The 23357-nt window shown below is 46.8% G+C and overlaps 1 protein-coding gene across 7 annotated transcripts in view; it reads left to right on the top strand.

The window, feature by feature from the left end:
- Positions 1–23357, top strand: part of NTRK3 (neurotrophic receptor tyrosine kinase 3) — a 358606-nt gene that overhangs the window by 253447 nt on the left and 81802 nt on the right. Inside the window, exons 14-15 of one of the 7 annotated variants that reach the window (XM_037832996.1) lie at positions 2043–2177; positions 3706–4890. The exons of 5 other annotated variants lie outside the window; for them this stretch is intronic. In XM_037832996.1, coding sequence (XP_037688924.1) covers positions 2043–2177; positions 3706–3824 — 254 coding nt within the window. In that variant the 3' untranslated portion in view covers positions 3825–4890. Of the gene's footprint in view, positions 1–2042; positions 2178–3705; positions 4891–23357 lie in introns of those variants that run through there. One more of the 7 variants, XM_037832997.1, reaches the window with a different exon arrangement.

Here is a 23357-nt window from a genome sequence, read left to right as displayed (position 1 = left end):
GCCGTGGCGGGAGACCCCTCTGACTGGGGAGGGGTGGGGAGCAGGCTCCCTGTGCCCCAAACCTAGCTGGTTGCCCCCTCCTGTTCTCACTTTCTCTGGACAGGGATCCACCTTGCTCTGTGCCTCGGGTTCCCTATTTGTAAGCTGCACGTGACCTCAGCACCAGGGCTGCTGTACACTTCAACTCACACCTGAGTGTAAAGTGCTTTTCTCACAGCCAGTGCTGTGTAAGTGCTAAGTGTTACTGTGATGTAGCAGTTTTAAGATGACAAATGAAGGCATTCAAAGGGGAAATGTTTGCAAGTAATCCAGTAGAGCTGCATTTGGTATTGGGCCTTTTATCAAGGCCATAACCTTAACCACGTTTTGGAGTTAGGTAATAAAATTATCATGTCAGATAACAAAAGGAAGAAGCAGGGACAGAAAGAGCGGCCTTTGAGATGAAGAGTTGTGTAGGCAGAAGATGCAGGGAAGTTTGCTTCGCTGGAAGGTGCTGGAAAGCTGATGGCTCTGGAAGCCCAAGGTCAGTGTGTAGGAGTGGGCAGTGGTGAAACCGCAGCAAAGGAGAGATGATTAGCATCTGGGAGCTCCTTGGGACAACAGAGAGGTTTGAAAGTCCTGATCTACTTTTGCATTGCAGGACCATAGGAAGCTGGCCCTTTCCTTACTGCAGTGAATATTCACAGACACGCCCTGGAAGGTTGAACCTACTCGTGGCTCAGTGAGATTGGCTCCAAAGTCACTCATCCAACCCTATGGGTGCTCAGCCCTCTTCTCCCCTAGCCTACTCCTTCACGAGTCCTCTCACTTTCCCACAATGCTTCCAGAGTCTCTGGCTTGCTCTCAGCAAACATACCTAGACAATCCCCGAGGACCGGACTCTGTTCTGAGTTACAGGGGGCCCACAAGTAACTTTGTGCTGAATGACTTTGGGGGAAGCTGTTGACAGATGGAGGCAAAGGTCAGATAGGAGAGTCAATGGGCCACTGACCAACCTTCTTGGAGATTTCTTTGCCCCTCTTTGGCCTTCCCTCCACCCATCTGCCCTCTTCCCGGTGTCCACTGTGGTCCTAGTCTCCCCTTTCCACCCTCTCAGTAATTGTCTTTTCCTTCCTGCTCTGGGTTGTTCAAGGAAGGGGGAGAAGAATGGAGGATTTTGGAACAGTGCCTCTTATGCTATCAGGCTTCAGCCTTTAGAATCTTGGAAAGGCTCCACCTGGGAAAGAGTTCCAGAGAAAACAAACTTCAGATCCCGGCTCATATGGGAAAAGGCTCATGTTCATGGAGGCAGCTTCAGGGACCTTGGCAGAGACTCAAGTGGTCTTGGCCCCTGCCTTTAATGGATCCAACATGGAGCCTTCCAGGGCCCATGGAAACTGCATGGCCTCCAAAGGAGATTTCACTCTCAGAGCTATAATGACAGCGCTTTCATAGAGTTTGTAGTCCTGGGGTCTCCAGTCAACCAACAGTTTTGTTGTTCCAACTGTTTATGCTCTAACTAGGCAAGGAAGATTTTAAGGAGCCGAACACTACCCCACCTCTCATCTCCTCATCATCCTCCCTTATCATTTTGCTTCCCTATTGGAGTTTAACTGAATTTCCTCTATGGGAGGTAAGGGGTCTTGGGTCCAGTAGGATCATCTCTCAAGCATCAGAATCATCCTTCCTGACCCTGGAATGACACTCAGAGTGACAATACGGGTATCGTTTCAGGACACTCTGGTCCAGAAAGGAGAATGGGGGGTACATATGTTAGGGAAAGGGATGTACATAGTTGATGGTGATGGCGAATCTTTCTTCCAGGATTCTGGCTTGTACTAGTACTTTAATGCTACTGTGCAATGGTCAGAGGATAATGCATGTAGATTTTATGCATAGAGTAGACCAGGTACCTGTCCAGGTGAAGCAGTGTGAGTATAGGAGCTGGGAACCCCTGGATTTCTATTTCTGGCACTGTGCACTAAGAAAAATACTTCCCTGTTTGTTTGCACTTGGGGCTCAATACTGACCATTAACTTCCCCATGTCTGCCTCTTCTGCCAGGGGTCTTTTCAAACATAGACAATCATGGGATATTAAACTTGAAGGACAATAGAGATCATCTAGTCCCATCAACTCACTATATATATGAGGAACCTGAGGTCCAGAGTGGGGAAGTGTCTTACCCAAGGTCACATGGTGAGTTACCTCGTTTGACATCTTTTTGTACAGTATAGACCCCTCTCCCACCAATTTTTATTCTAAAGAGTTTAAGACTTCATCAAATCTCCATACGTCCCAGAGGACCGGGGAATGACTAGGTGCCCAGTTTGGGGTTGTTGCTAAAAGCCCTCAGGTTAGAGGAGCCTCTTTCAGGAGTGGAAACTTCATAGGCCCTAGTTGAGGAATGTGGAGGAAGCAAGAGAGGGTCAATGGCCTGGAGAGAAGCTGGTGTCACAGCTTTTTCAGCAGGCTGCTCAAAGCGATGGCCCTTGTCCCAGGTTATCACAGGGAAGCTATCTCAGCAACTTCTTATGCAGAAACTGAGTCTCTCCCCAAACATGATATTGTAGACAAGGAAGTTTCCCTCCATCTTCACAAATCTCTACGGAGGGAGAGGCCCCAACACCCAAGATGACGCAACTCTTTTTTGATCGTAATGTCCTGGGCACAGGAGAGGACATTCTCAATTCAACTGGATTGGATTTCAGTCTCTCTCCAGCATATTCCCAACATCCAGCTGCCCATTATACCCTCCACACAGAGCTGTCATTAAAAGGTAGGCTGACTCCCTTAGCCTGCACACACACACACACACACACACACACACACACAAACAAACACACTCTTCACAGACATTATTATAATCTGGGGTTGATTGAGCAACTTACTTTGGAGATTCAAACATCTCTAGACATCCTAATTCAGTCCAGGGCTATGTGGTCAGAAAGCAGCTGAGATGTCATGGAAGTTCTCCTTGTTTGAGGCTGCCCATTGTCCAGTTACTCCGCTGTTACTCCTCTAGGGTATTTCCATCCTATCTAAGACTTGGAATTATGGGAAGGTTAAGCTTTCATTTCCTAAACTTTCCACTCACCTGGTAAAATGAGGTGAAAAGAACAGGCCAATGAGAAAGAGCTCTCAGGCTTGAAAGTATAGCATCCCCACCCCCAGGCCAAAAGTCGTCTATGTAATTCCAGCTCCTAGAATTAGAAACGACCATATGGAATCCCAAGAAAATGTAAGTTCTGAGAAAGCATAGCTTTCTTCTCCCAACCCTTAGCCCTCTAGTGACCCTGGCGAGCACACGCCTTCTCCCACCTGGCCATCAGCTTATCGTCGTCATGGGCTCCTCCATCAGAATGATGGTTGTGGACCAAGCCCCACATAGATGAGATGCTCCTCCTTTTGCATGACAATGCAAGGCCTAGCCCCAAATATTTTGCTCACTTCCCTTTCTCAGTTTGGTGGAGGCAGCAGCAAAATGGAGTGTTTCTGACCATGCTTGGTTTTAAGTTAATCCCCTCCTCCTCTCCCTCCCCTTTGCTGACAATTCATTTGGCTATTTCCAATATGTCTGCATCCATAGCTCCAGTTCCTCCCCCTTTAAGCTCCCTCTCTGTTTCCCCTCCTAGTTTTGATCTTCTCTGAGGGATTTTGGTTTTTACTTTATTTTGCTTTTTTCTGTTTTTCTGTTTTTTTTTTTGTTTGTTTCTGTTTTTTATAGGTTTCAGAGAAATTATGTTGAATCCAATAAGCCTTCCCGGACATTCCAAGCCTCTTAACCGTGGCATCTATGTTGAGGATGTCAATGTTTATTTCAGCAAAGGACGTCATGGCTTTTAGAAACTCCTTTAAGCCTCCCTGTTGTGATGTCACCTTGGTAGGCTGGGCCCTCTGAGAGGTTGGAAGCTCTAGGCGTTGTTCTCTTTGGATCCGGGGATGCTAAGTAGAGACTGCATGAGCCACCAGTGCCCCTGCACCCTCTAACACAGCCAAGACGGGTGTTTTCCCCCATCTACCACTGGCAGGGCTACCCTTTCCCTCCAGTCATCACTGTGCTCATTTTTTGTCCGGCCTATGAGGCAGCTCCTGCCACCATCTTTAGAGCCAATAAAGAAAATTTAAAACCTGTGCACCAGGAACCATCTTTTAAACATACTAGCCATTCACTTGCTTTCCAAAAACAACCCAACCACCACGACAAGTCCTGATGAAGTCCAGCCGTCCTGTGGCCTCACTTTCCCTGCCTGGAAACACGGGTCTCCCTGGCTCTCTCTAGGATACCACGCTTTCCTCTTAGTGGCCTCGTCACCCTGCAACCTCCAGCTGGGGAAGTGTCACAGAGAGCACCTAAGCAGAGGTGGAGACGGCGTGGTAAGAGGAGGGGGAGCCAGGCTCAAATGTTGATACCAGATTAGGTCTCAGAGGAAAGAATGGAAACCAATCATTTTATATTTTTTTGGTGGAGAAAATCATACTGTTTTTGGACACACTTACCCCCTACTTCCTCCTCTCTCCGGAACGTCTCATAGGGAGTGTGATATTAGAAAACTCCTTGGAGAGGAGAATTTCTCCAGGGCTCTTCTTTGGCCCCTAAATCTGCAGTTCCTACAAGCTTTTGCTGCAGGAGGTCCTGCTCGTGAATTGGCCATCCTACTAGCACCAAAGGAACCAAGAGAATCAGGTACCAAGGCCCTTCCTGCTAGTCTGTGGTCCCGGGAATGGCTCTCTTCCCCCAGTTTCACTTACTCTTGAATCTGAGAACTTTCAGAAGCCAATGGAATCACCATTTCAAGGCCAAGATGAACTGAAGGGGAAGAGAAGTAAAAATTGGCCTCCTCCAGCCCCTCTCATGGCTCCCATGGAAGTATCATCCTGTCCTCTGGTCAATATATGTGTTTCCTTTGTTTGCTTTGACTCATGCCTTACTCCATGGCCACCCACTCCCAAAGAAGGAGATTGTTTCCCTCATTTTTAACTTGATCCATCGGGGAGAGGGAAGGGGATGGCTTTCCCCTGCTTCACTAGAAAGGGCATGGTTGTAGGACCTGAAACTCTCGGATTGGTTGGCTTGGCCCAGCTTCCCCCACTCCAGGTGGCTCCGTTGTGAGAAGTAAACGTAGCTGCCCACTTGCTGGTGAAGAGCATGGAACAAGGGCCTCCATGGGGAGCTATTGGAACAAAATTGGTGGCGGTTTTAACCCTCTAAGTTTCAGAGTGGTTTTAATCAGCAATAGGTAGTGGATCCTACACCTTTGGAAAAATTTATGTGGGAGGTAAGATTCCCACTTTGGGTTTTAGTTCCTGGGTCCTGTTGGATGGTGGTTTTTCATGTCAGGTTCCCAGCCTGATTCTGCAGATGCCTCCATGGAGCATAAAATCATAGAGCTTTCCAAGTTCTTGCCCAGCATCTGGGGTGGCCTCCTAGGCACCCAAGTTTCCGTAATATCCCATGGGGAGTCAGGTTTTCTCCAGGGCCTCAACGTGTGTGCTTGTCTGGCCCCTTCTGGCTCCCCCAGCCTGCTCCCCATTGCTTCATGCCAGGATACTCCCTATCAGGCCCTGCTGAATCTTTGGGTCCAGGGCCTACTCCCGAGTGTGGCTTCACGGAGTAAGCTTGAGGATGATGTTTTTAAATTGTTGTAAATCATTACCTCATTTCCAGCCGCCCAGGCTCCATCCATCCCAGCATCTTTTTTCTGCCATTTTCCTCACCTTGTGCTATGACAATGGGGCGTTGTGTTTCCACAGAGACTTATAGGAGTGTTCAGTGTATAGTTTCTTAATAAACACTTTATTTTCTAATGAAATGACTGGATCAGACCTCTTATTTGGAAATTTTGGAAAGAATATGTAAGATAGCGAAATTCCAGAGCTACCCACATTTTTTCCTTCTTTTCCTGATATTCCTTAAAGAATTTCCTCAGCTCAGTCCCACTTGTAAAGGTGTTTCCAATCTGGTCCATTGGTTGCTTTTATAGTGGACCCCTTCAGATAGGTCAGGTCCACACAGTTGGACCTTACTGAAAAGGAATTGGAGGCACAGAGAGGTTGAGTGATATGCCCAGGGTCACACAGCACAAGAGGCAAACACAAGAGTCTAACTTGACTTCTCAGACACTCCTTGGGCCACAGAGATCCTTACTTCCTTGGTGGCCAGGGGACCGTTCTGTTGCCCAAACAGCCAAGGCTCACTGAGATACCCTCCTCAGAGCTGATGCTTAAGGAGGTCTGTGAGTGGGGTTGGGGAGACTTTATCTTTGGTTCACCGGCAAGCTAGTGGAATCCTCCCTCAGACAAAGTGGTTTTATGTCTTTACTGTGCATCTTGGGGATGTGACCTTGCCCAGAGAAAGGTGGGCTATTGGCTTACAGGTCAACCCACTGATTATTCAGAGTTGCTACACATGCAAACGCACACACATGCTGAGGTGGTCAAATCCCCATGGGAATTCTCATTCTCCCCTTGCTGCCAGAGGAGGGGAGGCTAAAGAGTCCCAGGGTCCTACTGAGAGTAAAATCTGTAGATGGTGTGGGCATGTCTGCCTGTCCTTGTTCTCTGTCCCTGACACAGCTAAAAGGTTTGAAATGCCTCCTATAGGGTGCACACTCTCCTATAAGGAGGAAGGGACACTGTACAAGGGTCTGTATGTGGGAGATATGGAACAAGAGTAGAGTGGGGGATGAGGTCTTGGGAGGGGAGCAAGGGGGCTTCTGGGTGAATTTAGACCCTGAACCCTGCCTCAGTGGGCATCAGAGCATGGTTACGTAGGAGGTAAAAGTGAGAAGTGAAGTACAGTGCATGAGCTCAAGTTGGAAATCTGACAAGGAATTGATCAGATGAGATATCAACTTTGTCCACTTTCCTGCATACTTTGTCTCCTATTTAAGGCTGGTTTGGTTTGAGGCCTCCCTGCCCCAAATGGACCACCCCACCCCACCCCCAGGATGCCTCGGTTCTGCATTCTCCTGTTCTCAGTGGCCCAGCATTGGAACAGGGGTGCCCCAAAGATTGAGATCATCCTTCACCCATCGGGGGATGCAGGGGTTCAAAGGAGACCTTCTAGATTTAATATGGGTGAGATTTAAGCTTGCTTGTACTCTGCTGCATAGAGCCTGTCAGTGCATGGGAGAAGAGAGAACTGGTAGAAATGTCCCCTGGGGAGATGGGAGGGAAAAGCATCCACAGCTAACAATACAGCATGGAAGGAGAGCTCTTCTGATGCGGCAGGAGGCAAGAGGAAAGGATGGAGGGATGTGGGTTAGTTGACAGGTTTGGGGGCAAGAATGTGAGGGGGTGCTTTTCTGGTGGCTTCAATTTTTCCTGCGAGATGTTGCGCTGTGAATGAGATCTGAGGAGAGTTGAGAAGGTCTAAAACGGCAGGTGGAGACACCAAGGCAGGTGACAAGAAGCCTAGTGGTGTTGTCGGGCAGACTGACAACCCGGCTGAGATGGGAAAATGATGTTTAGTTTCTGTGTTTTCCTGCTTGGTAATAAAGCCTCCATGGCATCTTCCCCAGTGTTAGGGCTCCTAGGCACAGGGCAGACCTGGAGACTGACTCAGCCCAGGCAGGAGGCTTGGCTTCCATTCAGGATACTCAGGGGACCAGAGAGACCTGCTGTCTGGATTCTGAGTCTTACCAGGATAATTTCAGAGTGGCTTTCTTGAACTGACGCTTACATTCTGACTCAAGGGGATTTTGTTGGCATGGGCCATGAACCCCACACTTGCCAGGGGCTCTCTGGGTCTCTATTCTGGAGAGGGTGGTTAAGGGGTGCTGTTTCTGAACCCTATTCCCCAAAGCCTGAAGGTTTGTGGACAACAGTGGTGGAGTCAGGTGTAGGAACTTCCCAGGGTTAGGTGGCCAGACCCTAGAACAAATTGCAAGCACCAAAGAATGGGCCAGAAGCTCACTTGTGGAGCGTTAATAACGTTCACTGCATCTACCTTAGGAAGCACCTGCTTGGAGCCATGCATGTTTACCCATGAGAAAGCCGAGGTGCAGAGAGATTAAATAACAAGCCTGAGGTTTCAGTCTGTGACTGGCAGAACTAGGTCTGGAGACGAGGCCTGCTTGACAGTTAAGTGCTCTTAGCCACTCTGTGCTCCAGGAAAGAACCCTATCTTTTACTCCTAGAAAGCTGCCATCCTACGGATTCCACAATCACTGCCTTCCACCCCACTCCCAAGACAAAATTTTTCAGAGGCCATCAAGTGAGGCCATCCCCTAACATCCTTTGGACCCACCTGTCCAGGGTGATTTTAAAAACTCTCCAGAAAAGAAGATCTGCCATGTTCTTCATTCATTCTAGCAGTTAGTGGACTTGGCTACCTGCAAGTGTGGGTTGGTCTTAGGCCTCAGGTAAATCTTCTAGTCTGTAGTTTGTGAGATTCCCAAATAGAATGATGAGGACATCTTTGATGCATGGGAGGGCTTGTTGGATGTGACAAACCCAATCCCCAGGAAGGTACTTTAGGTCGTCCAGGGTCCAGGCAAGTGTGAGTAGCTTCAGAAAGGGAGATAGTAGAAGGAAGATCTTTACCTAATTAGCCCACCCCTATTTGAACTTTATTCACCCTAACTCAACTATCTCCCGGTGTGTGGTAGCTCAGTCCTTTGATTCCTACCCAAGGAAAGAACAGTTGCTAAACATGTTCAATTGGGAAGCAAAGAAGCGGGCCTCGTGTCTCTCTCTTCTTGTGTGGGAATTCCAAGACTCCCAGATTCCCAACAGACACATCCTCACTTCTGCCTGCCCAGCCATGGGAGTACACACTAGGGCTGTGACACCTCGCCTGGTGGGGCCTGGTTTCCCCCAGTCAAGCCCAGGACTGGGGAAGGATTTAGAGTCTCAGGTACAGAAGTGAGGCAGCAAGGGAGGGTTTTCCACCACGGGGAAAGCGCAAGATAGGAAAGATCAATGCGGGGCCACTTCACTGTTGTTTGACTTTCTGAACTGTGTGTTCTGGCTTGGCTTGGGCATTGCTACCAGTGTCACTCTGAAAGCAAGAGCAGAATGAGCGAGCAGTGCAGGGAGGCACAAGCAAAGGTGAGGATGGAAGAGGGCACAGCCCTGAGGCTTCCCTGGGAAGGATGAGGGGAAGCCAAGCCTGACAAGTGGAGGTGGAGGTGAGGCAGGGGGGAGGGTAGGGGGACATCCAGGAGCCTTATTTGGGTCTGGATTTTTCCAGAGACAGCCTGGAGCTCTTCCTTTTCCCCTCCTCTCCCAGCTCTACCCTACTGGCCACTGTCCTATTCTTCAGGGCTGGTGGACATGGGCAGGCTTTCTCACAGTCTCTAGTTTCTTGGCTAGCTGAGGTTCTGTATTTTCCCTTTAGAAATCCTACTGATTCCACCACCTGCCCTTCCCACCCCACAAGAAAACCTCAGCCTAGATCTGACAAATATTTTCTTGGAGCTAAATCACACTCCTTCGCCAACCCTCCGGGATACCAAAAGTGAGCCAAAGGATAAGAGAGAGAAGATCCCTTGTCTGCTATCTTGGTTGTTCAGAAATTCCATCAGGATTCCGAGGCCTTTTTGAGTAGGATTTTAATCCCACTTCCTCCCACTCAGTGGGTAAAACTCCATAGAGTGGCCCCAGTTTCCCCTTGGAGTGAAAACTCCTCGCTCAGGGAGATTTCCACATGGGTGATAAGGTCCAAACCTTCTTTGCCTTTTTGTCCCTTCTACCTGGTCCCATTTCCCTCCAATCCAGACCTATCTGGGGCACACACCTGAGAAGGGGGTGCCAATAGTTCAGATACTGTGCCAAGGACCTCCAGCCCAGGTCCATCGGGATCCTGTTCAGGAAGGAACTTGGAACTCTCTGGGGCAGAGAGGAAAGGCAGGATTGCCAAGTCCCCTGAGAACAGCCACAGCTGTAGAGAAATCCTGGCTTGATGGCTTTGATGGGGCCTTCAAGCCTATAAAACAGGACACACATGAGGTTCCCACATGGGACCAGAGGCAACTCTGGGCTTCTCAGGATCACGGTGTTTTCTGCGACCCTAGCAGAAGGAACTTTCTCTGCCGATATGCCTCTCTGAGGTAGTGGAACCTGACTTTGATGTAGCTGAGAGTGGAGATGAAGCATGTGGTCCAAGACAAGGAATATGGAGCTTGGTTCTTCTGAGAGCCCAAAACACTGAGCATTTCTCCCTCCACCCTATGTCTAAGAGTAACATCAAGTGATGTCTGAGAGTCTGGAGGGCTGGTAACAATTCCCCACTCAGCCATGGAGAGGGTTTGAAGAGGAAGGAATGAGGCTGCCTAGAAATATGAATTCCAGGAAGGCAGCCCCTGACTTGTGGCTTCATCCAAAAATGAGGGGCAGAGCATCGTGTCAGCCACAGAGAACACCAGCCAGCCTGATCATGGTAAGTAGAACTGGTGGTCATGGTGGGTAACAAGTCAAGGCAACTTGTCTGCTCCCCTCAGTTTCTGTTGCCTGTGTGCTGCTACGACTGCAGCAAAATGGAGCCAGTTTCCGCCTTTGGGGGTCTCTCTAGAGGAAGATACCCATTTCCCTTAGAAGGCTGTATTCTTTTCTCCCTTGTACCTGAATTCAGCCTGAGCCTACAGTGAGAAGGGCAAGGACCCATTCCCAATAAAGGGACTTTTCTTTCACTGCTGTCAAATATGGCACAGTGGCACTTCCTGTACAGAATTCTGACATGCCTCCTACTTTTTCCCTCTGAAACTTGCTCTAGCTTCAGTCTGTTTAGGTCGTTATGATGTTGTCTTAAAATCCCACTGCAACACTCTTTACTCTGCAAAGCTTGCAACAGCCTTTGGCCCAAAACTATGAAATCCTGACCCTCCAATGGACTTCTCAAGGGAAGAAAGGGTGTGGGGTTTGGAGGAGGGAACATATGCTGTTAGAGGGGTGAAGTCTGTCTACAGAGCCTGTGACAGTTCTTACCAACTGCACAGACCTAGGGGACTATTTACTGCACACAAGCAGATTTTTGAGGGTGTGGGAGCACATGACATGGAGAGTCCTTGAGTTTAGCCTCCATGACGCAGGGACCACCAATGGACCTACGTAGACTCTTTCACCTCTGGTCTTTCCCAGCATTGGCCAGGCGTCCAGTCTCCGAGATCTGTCCTCCTGCTTCCAAAGCCAAGGCTAGGGCAAGTCCTAAAGTCTGTGTCCCATGGGTCTGCCACTGTAGATGCCTCTCCCAAGAACTCCATAAAAACAATCTTAGGGAGAAGAAAAATTCCAGTAGATTGGCTCGTTGCTGACGAAATCTAGCCTATGTCTTATATACACATCAAAGTGTAAGCATTCTCTTGCTATTAATTCTAGAAGAAAACTCACATGACAACCAGAAAGTGTGTCCCAAAGCAACCTTTGTCATGACTGGTTAGTCTCTGAAAGTTCAACCTAGCCTAGTGGGCACAGTAGGGAACGGCAGCCCTCTCTGGGAACTCCCATCTCAGTTCCCAGTTCTAGACCGGGGCCTTTTGCTTCAGAAGGGGCCAGATGCAGAGCTGCCCATGAGAGCTGGTGTTGTTTCCCACAGTCAAGGAGAGGCGACATCAATGTAGAACATATTCTGAGATTGCTCTTCCTGGGAGAATTTAAATTCTGAGTCCATGTTTAAATGATTCATGGACTCATTCAATCTTTATGGCTGTCAATTTGGCATTTCCTGCCACTGTAACAGGCAGTTGCTGAAGAGTACCCTTGCTACGAAATGGACAATCTGGTCATTGAGAGAAACAGAATAACCCCACTGAGCATTTGCAAGTTGTGTCTTGGCCATGTTATAGTTTTCTTGGGTCAACAACTTGACGAACTGTCGTCCCATATGAATTGATCAGTGTTCCTGGCAAGGCTTAAGTTTCTGCAATATGGTTCTCTCTTAAGTTGAAATCTCCAACTTGCAGAAAAATCTTTTTCTGTTACTCCAGTTAATGATGTTGTGAGGCTCAAGTGCTCCTCTTTTGGCTGCAGAAGTATTTCCTTTTAGTCAAAGACCTTTAAATGACTTTGGAGAATGTTGCATGGTATAGCCACTTCTTGTAGATTCACAATGTGCATTAAGTTATTAAAGGCTAGAAGAAGTCCTGCTATAGATAACCCTTCTTATCCTACCACTTTTCAAGCCTAATTGAACATAGACTGTTCTTTGCTTAAAATCTGTTAATGGGCTCAGCACACATGCCTTAGGAAACACTGGGTTTATGATGTAATTAGAAGCTTTTAAAGAAGAATCGAGGAGGATGTGTTAATCAACCACCAGCTTATGTCAAGGTGAGCCCCAGAACCTCTGCCCAGCTATAGCTTCAGTCCCTCACTTCTCCTCTACTTCACATAGAGTCAGAAAAGATTCTGGGTGTTAGTAGGTAGGTACTCTCGTGAAGAGCAGGACACCTTCACTGTGATACCTCAGAAGAAAATGGTAAGTCATTTCCCATTGGGGCTTGAGACTTCAACACTAAATGTGGCCACCATCCCAGCTGGTGGAAGTGACATCATCTAGCGGTAGCGCCCAGGAATGAAGACATGGATCCCCGTCTCAGAACTGCCACTAGCAAAATGTCTTGGGTAAGTTACCTTTCCTTATTCCACAATGCCTCGGAGTAGCTGGTGAAGTGTGTGGCGTTCCTCATGTAAAAGATCCTTCCTAGATAGGGGCCCTCAACGCTATGCCCCATGATTCACTCTTGTCTCCTGGTGGGGGACAGATTTTAGGTCTTGGGTCCTTCTCTCTGCTGAATGTGTTGGTGTATCGAGGGGAAGAGTGAACTTGCCCCTGGAAGAGTGAGAGGCGTAGCTGCCCTTTTGGGTGAGGGCTGGTGGATTTCTCTGGATTAGGGAAGAAGCAGATGGCTAAGGGTTAATACACGCTCTCTGTCATGGTTGCACAGGGCCAAGCGGGAGTTCTCGGCAAGATTTTCCGACTTTGATCTCAAGAAGGCAGCTCTGCCTAAGAAATAGTCTGAAATGTCAAAAAATAAATGTGAAAGCTTGAGGGGTCATTTCCCAGGGAGTTGCCTGGACTGGCTAGGGAGGGAGAGGAGGAGGGAGAGAGGGACACAGCAGAATCCTTCACATAAAGATTCTGACTTGGTTTTGTGATATTTAAGGGGGAAAAAAAAAAACTCTGTATTATTTATAGTACCAAAGATGGAAGCAGGCTGCAGAAAAGTGGCCAGGCTTGGGATGGTAATCTAAATTCCATTATTTAACTGCCCCAGCCTTGAACTGGTAAAACTTATCTTGCTGGTGACATGCCATTGAACGCTCCTTGAGTTACCTATTATTATTGTAATTAATAACATGAACATCCTTTGATATGGAGGTTGGGAACATTTCCTAGCAATGATTGTTGCAAAAGGCAGGGTTCTTTTCTTTCCCTGAAAGGGTCTCCAGCCCTCCTTCATCAGCTCTCTCCACGCCCATAAGTGTCCAGCCTGTACCTCTTCAGACAAGGACTCCGGGAGGCCCTGCTCCAGTATGGGTGGGAGACATCTTGACTTTGGCCTTGTCACCAAATGGCCATGTGGACCTGGGGAGGTGGATTTCCCAGATTTCCATCTGAAAAGTGGAGGCAATTGTCATGCGTCTCTTCTGGCTGTGCTGGACTTATGAATGATGCTGGGTGTTCAAAAGACCCCAGTACCTTGGGGGGAGAAAATAGCATCTATGTTATGCGATGGAGAAAGAAAAGTAAAGAAATAAAAAAAAGGACAAATCGACAGTGATCAAAAGATTGGTTGTAAAGATGGAGGAAATGGGGTCCTTTGTTTATTTTGGCCAGTGATGTCATTTAGATATGTAAAAAAATGCTTCTAGTTGATAATCAAATCCTCATTCTCTAGCATGGGTGATTAAAATCCACCAACAGTTCCACAATTATAGTTAAAGTAGAATTACAGTCTTCAGATGCTGCCCCTTCCCTTTCCTCAAATAATACGAATGTGCTCTCAGCCTCTAATTGTTTCTGCACCCTCAGAGATGCAAACAAACAGGGCCAAGTTTGGACAGAGGTGGTGAGTTGAGGCCAAAGTGCAAATTGAATCGTCAGTAAACCTCCAAGCACTCAGCATTGTACATAGAATGCTTTTATTGAAAATATTAATAATTTTGCTTTTTTTCTAGACTGGTTTTTTTCCACCTTGAAGAATCTAGAGAACATTTTGCAGCTAAAATGTCACGGTGACACTCCTGTTATAAAACTCTGAAAATGTACTTATTTTTATACTCAGTAACTTAATCTACCTCACAGAAAGGTCTTTCAAATGTTTTTCCTCCACTCCCTACTTTCTATGATGTGAAAGTGTGACTGGTATCATTGCCATAGGCAGTGGTTCTCAAACTTTTTTGTCTTAGGAGCTTTTACACTCTTAAAAATTATTGGGGTCCCCAAAGAGGTCTTGTGTTTATGGGTTATATCTATCATTATTTAAGTTCTTTGAAATTAAAATTCAGAAAAACTCAAAACACATGTACATGCACATAACGGATGAGTCATCATGACTCAAAGCCACTGGAAAACCCCAGGTATAATGATGAGAGAACGAGTGAAAAAATACAAATGCCATCTTAGTATTATTATGAAAATGGTTTTGACATATGGATCTGAAAGTGTCTTGGGCTGCCAGGGGTCTCTGGACCACATTTTGAGAATTGTTTCTCTAGGGAAAACTGAGACCCAAGCAGATTCTGAAATCACGGGTCTGGGTCCCCTTGGTGGTAGTGTCCTGGCTGTGCACTTGGCTCTGAGTTTAGGTTCTGTTAGAATCCCATTTCTTCATGCAAACTTCACTGACTATCCCATAAGTGTTTATGCAAACCAAACTGGATGTAACCATATATACTCAGTTGCCAGGAATATGGGAAATGCACAAAAAGGACTTACTGCATCTATACTAGAGAAAACTAGGCGGTGGGTGTTTTCTTGCTGCAAAGAAGGAACGTGGGCTTGAAACAGCAGTAAACACTATCGGCTGATTAAAAAGACTCAGCACGAATGGGGTTTGCAAATCCACTTGGTCAGAGCTGGAGGAATGAATGACAGGGAGATGAAGAGAATTTACAATCAGCACCTTGCAAGTCAGAAGTCGCATCAGATATATTGCAGCCCGTGTTGTGTGTCACATTTGGATTTGCCTTGGGAACATGTGGGCCTCAGCAGTGCTCTAGCCAGGGTCCGCAGGGGAGTCTAAGTTTTGAGACCCTGGCACCTCCTGTGCTTACCTTACCTGAGCAGCTTAGGTAGAAGATTGGACTATGAAATGCGTAATGTCTTAGGGAGTCTCCAGAGGCTAACTCCATGTAGCTCCCAACCCACCATCTGGCAGAGGAGCCAACTGATCATGAGATCTTAGGTGGGGGACACTGTTTATGACTCCTAGTATTCATCATTTATACCCCTGTGAGCAAGAACTATTCTGAGCTGCTCCGAGGAGCTCTTTGCCATGAATATTTCAAAACCCTCCCAAGAGAATAGGGTCTTTCCAGAATGCCCTTGAGATCACGAGTGGATGGCAGTGCACTGATGCCTCCCTCCAACATTTATTGGGCATCTGCACTGAGCCATGCACTCTGTATAATTCCTGCTTTGCAAGCATCATGGTCTGGTATAGTGATTCTCAACTGAGGATGGTCTTGCCCCCTAGGGGCATTTAGGATTGTGTGCCACCATTTTTGGTTGTCCCAACTAGGGATGGATGCTACTGAAGCCCCCCCCCCCCCCCCCCCCAAAAAAAAAAAATCTCTAACCCCAAATGCCAATAGTGCCAAAGTTGAGAAACTCCAGTTTACTGGGAATACAGACCTGGCCCACCCTTGGGCAGGGAGGCCGTATACTTTCCAGGACCCTGTTTTGGTCCTTCTTCAGTGGCCAGGAGTCCAAGAGCCATGGAAAATTACCACCCGGAGCTTTCTAGGCTACATTGCATTTGTCCAAGCCAGAATTCCTTACCAAAATGGTCATGAGCCCACCTCCAGGGCTTGTGCAGGCCTCTGTGATGGCCTGTCCTCCTTAGGAGGGGCTGTATTGCAGGTGTGTGCACCACTAGATGCAAGGGATGGCCAAGGCTGGCTGTGCAGGGTCAGTGGGGAGTGCGAGGGAAGGGCTGGTTATGGGAAGTGGACGTTGCAGCCAAGGTGTGCACAGATATGCACACAAGGCCCCTTTTGGTGTGGGATAGAGCCAGGATTGGAAGAGAAGAGAGAGCTGGGCGCCAACATTCCTGGCCATACCCACCTCAACTCACCACTCCAAAGAGCCTGAAAAGTCTAAGTTCAAACCTGGCCCTTCAGGTCATTCTGAAGTTATAAGTAACAGGATAGGAGGGTAAGATGCATTTTATTTAACTGTGTATTAGCTTGCCTTATAGAGCTTTGCACATATGAGAGGCAGGTTTCCAATTATTCTCTTTTGACCAGGTCCTGCAAATGTAAGGGACAGGCCTGGTACAGACAAGTGAGTGATGATAAAGCAATATGATGACATTATGCTAGAGGTGAACACAGAGGAGGGGCATCTCATTCTTAAATTTAGTTCTTAAAAATACTGAATCACGATGTCTGCTTGCAGCTGTATAAATAGAAATGGCAGTTCAGGGAACCCTACAAGCAGGATGGCCAATTAAGGCTTTAAATATGCTGTCATTTTGAAAGATGTGAGTCTCCTCAAGCCTTGGGAAGCCCGATCCCATTGCCGCATGGCTAAACACCGTGATCCTTTGGCAACCTGGGGCTGCACGAGATGGACATGCTACCTGCCAGCGCCGCTCCACACTGGGGCAGTGCTCATGCAGTGTCCTGCCCTTGTTAGGTTGCCATGGAGACTGATCGCAAGGTCTCCACAATTGATTCGTGTTTATTGGGGAGCTGCAGTTTCCTGGATGCCGTGACCAGCATGATAGAGAAGCGAGAGGGGCTGCACCCTCACCTCCCCGGTTTGTGGACTGTTGAGAGGCAATCTCTTGTGACAGAGCAGTAAACACCCTGGACAAATGGAGTGGGAAGAGTGTTGTATTTTTCTTTTAGGAATGTGTTTTGTTTTGTTTTTTTCTGATTACAAAAGTAATTTCTAGTCACAGTAGAAAATTGGGTGAAATACAGAAAAGCACACAAACACATAAATTATCCACCATCTCATCATCCAGAGACAACATGGTTAACATTTCAGCTTTTTGCCATCTAATCTTTTTTTATGTTCTTATTTAATTATTTAACAGAATCAAATCATTCTCTGTGCACATGCACGCACACGAACTGTTTTGCTACTTCCTTTTTTATAAGATGGCTTGCATGGGCCACATACCTAATATTTTATAATATTCAAATTTGTATAGGTAATATATTCACATGGTTCAAAAATACACACACACACACACACACACAAAGACCTGTATACCAATATTCATAGCAGAGTTTCTCATAAAAGCTAAAAATGTGGAAATCACTCAGATGTCCTTCAAGATGAATGGATAAACAAAATGCGGTACAGCCTCCATTGGAATACGACTCAACAATAAAAAGAATGAAGTATTGATATATAGTACAAGCTCAACAACATTATGCAATATGAAAGAATCCAGACACAAAAGACCCTGTATTGTATGGCTCCTCTCAAATGTACTATCCAGAAGGCAAATCCATAGAGACAAAAAGCAGATTAAGTGGTTGCCAGGTTTTGGGGGTGGGGACCCAGATGAACTGTCAGTCAGTCCAAGGGATCTTATCGGAGTGATGGAACTGTTCTAAAACTCGATTGTGGTGATGATGGCACAACTTGCTAAATTTACTAAAATCACTGAATTCTACATTGAAATGGGTGAATGTTACAGTATGTAAATAGCACTTCAATAAAGTTGAGGGGTGTATGTGTGTGTGTGTGTGTGTGTGTGTGTGTGTAAAATAAACACTGTGAGAATTCCTTTCCTTATCCCATCCCTCATGTGCAGGTTTTTATTGCTATTGTCACCAGACAGATAACTGCTGTTATTATGTGTCCTTATAAATTATATTGAAGCAAATTATATATAAATAAATATGAATACATGTTATTATTTTCCCTCTATTGTGCACAAACTATATATTCTTCTGCACTTTTTAAAAAAGTTTTCCCCCAGTTTCTTGGGGCTCTTTTATAAAGGTGCTTTGAGAGCTTCCTTTTTCTTTTTTTATAGCTACGTAGTGTTCCATTTATTTAAATAGATCCAAATTTATTTAATTTTTTAACAATGTTTTGCTCTCCTAAGTAGCTCTTCAATGATAACCTTCTTTATATGTTATTTTGCACATGTGTATTTATTACTATTGGAAATATTCCTGGAAATTCAATTGGTGGACCAAAGGGTTTTATGGCAATTTCCTATGGTTCAACCTAAATGTGATATTAATACAAGGACAGATAGTCCCAGTAGACTATTTGGTGCATCTGTTTTGAAGGTACAACCCATTTGGGGTTATGCTGATTTATACCTCCAATATTAATTTAGGAGAATGAGGCTCCTTGTAGCCTCAACAACAGAAAGTCAAGGCCTGATTTTTAATGGCTGAACCTAAGGTTCCTTGGCTGAGACCCCATTTTATTTCAATAGTCCCCTATGATTGGAAAAACTCAGGTTGTTTTGCTTTGTTTATCAACTCTTATGAATAACAGACCAGGTATCCAGTTATTTTTGACAGCTCATCTGAGCTAGAGTGATGGCTCAGGGACAGCCCCAACCAGAGGCACTGTGTGCCCTGCCCTTGTGGCTCATTCCAGATACTCCTGGATATTTAGAAACCCCAGAGCGTGTACACAGAGGATTCTCTTGATAGACAGCTGTCTTCTAGAAGCAGAGAGCTGACTTAGGGACAACTGTCTCTTTCTAGAACATGATGGCATCAGAGCTCAGGATGCAAAATCGGCATATGCAAAGGCCATAACCTCTTCTCGAGTGATTTCAGAGTGCTGCCAACATTCACATAATTGCCATTCCCCAAAAGGCCCTTCTGGACAGAGCCTTTATGGCTGGGGATTCTGAGCTGCACAGTCCAGAAATGTTAATGGGATTCTGTGCGGAGCCTCTGATCTCACATGTCATACAGATGGCTAACCATGCGTGGCACCATGACTTTCTCAAGGTCAGTGTGAGGGCTGGGAGGCAGTACCCATGTGTCTTGACCCCCCTGCCCTGGCCTTTTAGCAGTGGCCTCCTGGGAGCACACCGGGTGGGGCACGGCAGTAGAGATTGAAGCCGGCTGTTCAAAGGCCGCACACAATTCAGAGAGGTGTTTCCAGCCAAACCGTTGATCTGGGCTTGGGGCAGGGAGGCCCCAAACTGGAGAGAAGTCATCCAGCTGGCACAAATTCAAGGAAATAGCAACAGAAGAGGTGAAGGGGTGGAGAGATTGATCATGCGATTATCTAAATCTGCAGCTTTCAGGGCCAAATGATAGCCGTGGTTTTTCTCTGGTAGCTTCCGGTGGTGATAGGAAAGCCTGTGCTGTGGTTCTAACACATTTCCTCCTCTTTTTCCTAAAGGACCCTGAGCACCCTTCTGGGCTAGGCTGGGCAGGTGGGATTTATCCTCCCCTCTTCTGAGTTCCTGCACTCTTGTCTGCTGGAAATGAGCTTGTGGGGGAAACCAAGTTCCATGGACAGTGGAGCAGAGGATGCAGAAGGAGCCCAACATATGGGGGCACAGACAAGCATGGGGGTGATAAAAAGATCAAGATCTGGTGGCAACAGGGAAAGGAGGAAAGAGCCAGGCTTGGGAGGAGCAGTAGAGTTGAAACCAATGAGTGCAATTAGGTTTATGTCACTTCCTACAGCCCAAGCAAGCTACTCACTGGTCATCTGTTAGAGGTGGCTGCCAAGATGCCATGTGCATTCCAGGATCCCTGAGTGCTCATGCTTTCCTATCTACCAGACTAAAGGAGGGACAATGGATGCCAGCCCTGGAAGCCCACTCAAGCATGTGTGTCCAGTCATCTGGGATTCTCTGGGTGTCCTCCTGGAAGCCAGGGTAATCAAGGAATAGAGAGGACTACAAGGATGGGAAGGGAGTATGAGAGATGGCCCTTCTCCCTCCTTGAGATTGCAAGGAACCAACTATAGGCAGAAGTTAACCTGGGGCCTTCCCAGGCACACTAATGTCCATTCATTGCTTCTTCCATCTGGATATGCCCCTGGAAGGACCTACCCTTGCTCAGGAAACAGGGGCTCTCAGTTTCCCACCAAGGACTTGGCATGACCACTGCAGCCACTTCAGACCTGGCTTGCTTCCTGCCTGCCTGCCTTTGCCCTCTCCCTTCCCAGGTCCTATTGTAGCTGGTAGGCTGGTCTGAAAATCTAATGCTAGAGTGCCCAGAACTGTGGGTGCTCAACAAATAGTTGTTCACTTTTTAAAATTCGGCAAAGGTACTGATTAAATGTTCCTTTCATTTTTAACATTCTCCAAGGAAGGAGTGTTTCCAGATTCCTTGGAAGTCTACACATACAACTAATTGAGGTTTTTTTTTTTTTGTTTTTTTTTTTTTAATTTATCAGTTGCACATGTTCTTCTTTCAATGATGGTCCGTCATTTAATCAGTGTTTTCACTTAATGCAAAGTGCTGGGCTATGCATCAGGGTTACAAAGACGATTCAAACCTGGTCAAATGCATCATAGGAAGAGGGTAATATATAATTAAGTCATATGACACATTATGACTGGTACTTGTATATTCTGTGCCCCCTGAAATTTCAGAATCCTGATCATACCCATGTCTGCTGAGATAAGTGAGTAGCCCCAGTCATGTGCAAGGTAGCTAATGATGGGAGGGATTAGGTGAGCTTGGTCAGACTGTGAAGGACTTGAGAATCTCCTGTGTTGAATGAAGGCTAATAAAAAAGCAACTGAACATGGGAATTGGGAAGTCGCTGTGATTTTGTGACAGGTGTGTCATGCAGTAAATGGGTGGAAATGAGAGTGTCAAGGCTTAATAAATGAGTGTGGAGTGACGAATGGTAGATGTCAGGAGCAGGTAGACTACTCAGCCACAAGTCTGGTGATGGAGGGGAACAAGGTGTTCCAGAGGGGTGGGGTCAAAGGAATGGCTGAAATTAGGATGGGGGACTTTTACCCTGTGGGCGAGAAGTCAGTGGGAAGGAGAGGGTTATAGCATTCAAGAGAGGTGTAGACTAGATGGATCAACATACAGAAAGTAAGATGGAAAAAAACTGGAGGCAGAAGCTTGGATGGAGGGATTAACCTCAGGGCCAAAAGAACTATTCATTAATTCAAGACAAGAGGGAAAGAAAAAGATGAGATAAGTAGAGCTGAAGAGAGAAGAAATTGAGTGAAATTATTCCTATTTCCTTGGTGAAGTAGAGAACAAAGTCATCTGGGAGTGCGTTGGTTTATGCTGGATGAGTTTTGTCATGGTCCCTTGGAAGGAAGCCCTGGGTCAGTCTAGTTTGGGAAGGAGACCCAGATATTGAGGAACTTTCATTTGCAAAGGTGGCAGAAAATCACCTGCTTCCACCACTGTGGATTTTAGCTGAACTAAATGGCTCTGAAAATTTAACTTTGGCTCACGTCATAGTCAGATTTTGATTCTGCTCCTCACTCTGTCTGGCAGGGAGTGGCTGGGAAAATGCAGCCGGCCCGCTCCTCCATCCCCAATTTTCCACTCTTGAGAATTCACCTTGGCAGCTACGGCAGAGTAGGCTGGGCCCATACAAGGGCACCCATCGTGTGTTCCAGAGAGGGGAAAGTTTCCATGCCTGGTCCTCTCCTACCTGTTATCCATGAAGAGGCTCACAGAGCCCACTTGATTGCAGTGTCCCCTGTTGATGAAGTGGCCCCTGACTTGTTTGTGCCAATGCTTTGATGAGTTAGCCGTGATCAAGCCCTGGCTGGAATGGAGGACCTAGGTTGAGAAGCAGGAGGCAGTGATCAGGGGAGATGGGGGACCTGAGGTTCTAATTTTCAGTAACTTTGAGGTTCATGTTTTTGCTGGCAGAATCTGTGCTCAGACATCTCTGGTCTTAAGCTTGATATTAACCCGGAAGCTGTGCTACCCCTCCTGCTGGACACTGCCCTGGTTTAATAAGTAGCATATCTGCCTTGGTTTCAGAATCTGGTTATGCTAAAGCTGCAGCTCCCTGGGCTGCTCCTGGATCTCCATCCCTCATTCCATGTTTTCAGAGAGTCACAGGAGCCTGTGGAATAATAAGAACCCCTCACTGATGCAGGTACCTGTTGAACACCCGTGTGTGTGCAAGGCAGTGGCAAAGGTGCCGGCATGGCGCTAATGGAGACGCAAAAGGCCCATGGATCTTGCATTCCACGGGGGAGACTGGGTGACAAACAGATAGACAAATAAATAAATAAACCAACAGTTAGACAAAATAAGTAAATAAAATTATCTGATGGTGGTAGTGCAAAGCCTGAAAATCAAAATAAGAGTCCTGTGAGAGAAGCAACTGGGTGGCTTTTGGGTAAGTGGTTTGGGAGCGAACGTTCCAGAGACAGTATAGCAGCTGCTGCCGAGGCCTAGGGTGAACCTGAGCACGGGATTTTGAGAAAAGAAGGAAGGGCAGTGGGGTACAGTGGAGAGAGTGGGAGAAGAGGGGGTGGGGATGAGGTCAGAGGGCTAGGCAGGGTCAGGTCCTGTGGGCTTTGTAAACACTGCTGTAGGGAGTTTGGATTTTATTCTAAACTGGAGTTTGACATAGGGGAGGGGAATTGACATTGTTTTAAAGGTCACCCTGACTGGCTGCAAGTGTTATGGGGGTGGGGGATTGGAGATGGGGGACGGTGGTGAGGGGGTGGGGGGACAATGGAAGCAGAGATTCAGTTACGAGGCCATGGCCCAACCTAGACAGCATAATTGCTTGGGTTAGGATGGGGACAGTGGACTGGGGACAAACGGACAGATTTCAGAAATGTTTGGGAGGTGGAGTAGATAGGACTTATTTATGGGTAGAGGGGTGAGAGAACTGATAGAAATAGTCATCAAGGAAAACTCCCAGAATAGGGGCCCGAGCCACGGGGGGAATGGGAATGCCATTTACCAAGTGAAGAGGCTGTGGACAGGAGCAGGATCAGGTGGTGAATTACAGAGTTCTCCCATGGGAGAGATTACTAGACACTCAAGTCGAGATGTTGAGTCAGGGGTTGGACCTTGATGATGATTTCACAAGCCAGAGAATAGCTAGTAGTTTTAGAAGAAATACTTATAACTCACCACACCCATACATCCCACCTTGCTTCTCCAGGGATGCTTATGTTGAGGTTGTCTTGCTCTTGTGAAACCGTCAAAATCCCTGCATTCATCAAGAGGGGTCAGTTTACAGACTGTCTCAGCATCTTCCATGGACTGTTGCTTTTCTGAATCTTCATCCCTAATATGTGAAGTATTCCTTTT

The sequence above is a fragment of the Choloepus didactylus genome, chromosome 4 (assembly GCF_015220235.1).
Source record: "Choloepus didactylus isolate mChoDid1 chromosome 4, mChoDid1.pri, whole genome shotgun sequence".
Taxonomy (NCBI): Eukaryota; Metazoa; Chordata; class Mammalia; order Pilosa; family Megalonychidae; genus Choloepus; species Choloepus didactylus.
This window is presented reverse-complemented; position numbering and strand designations above follow the sequence as displayed.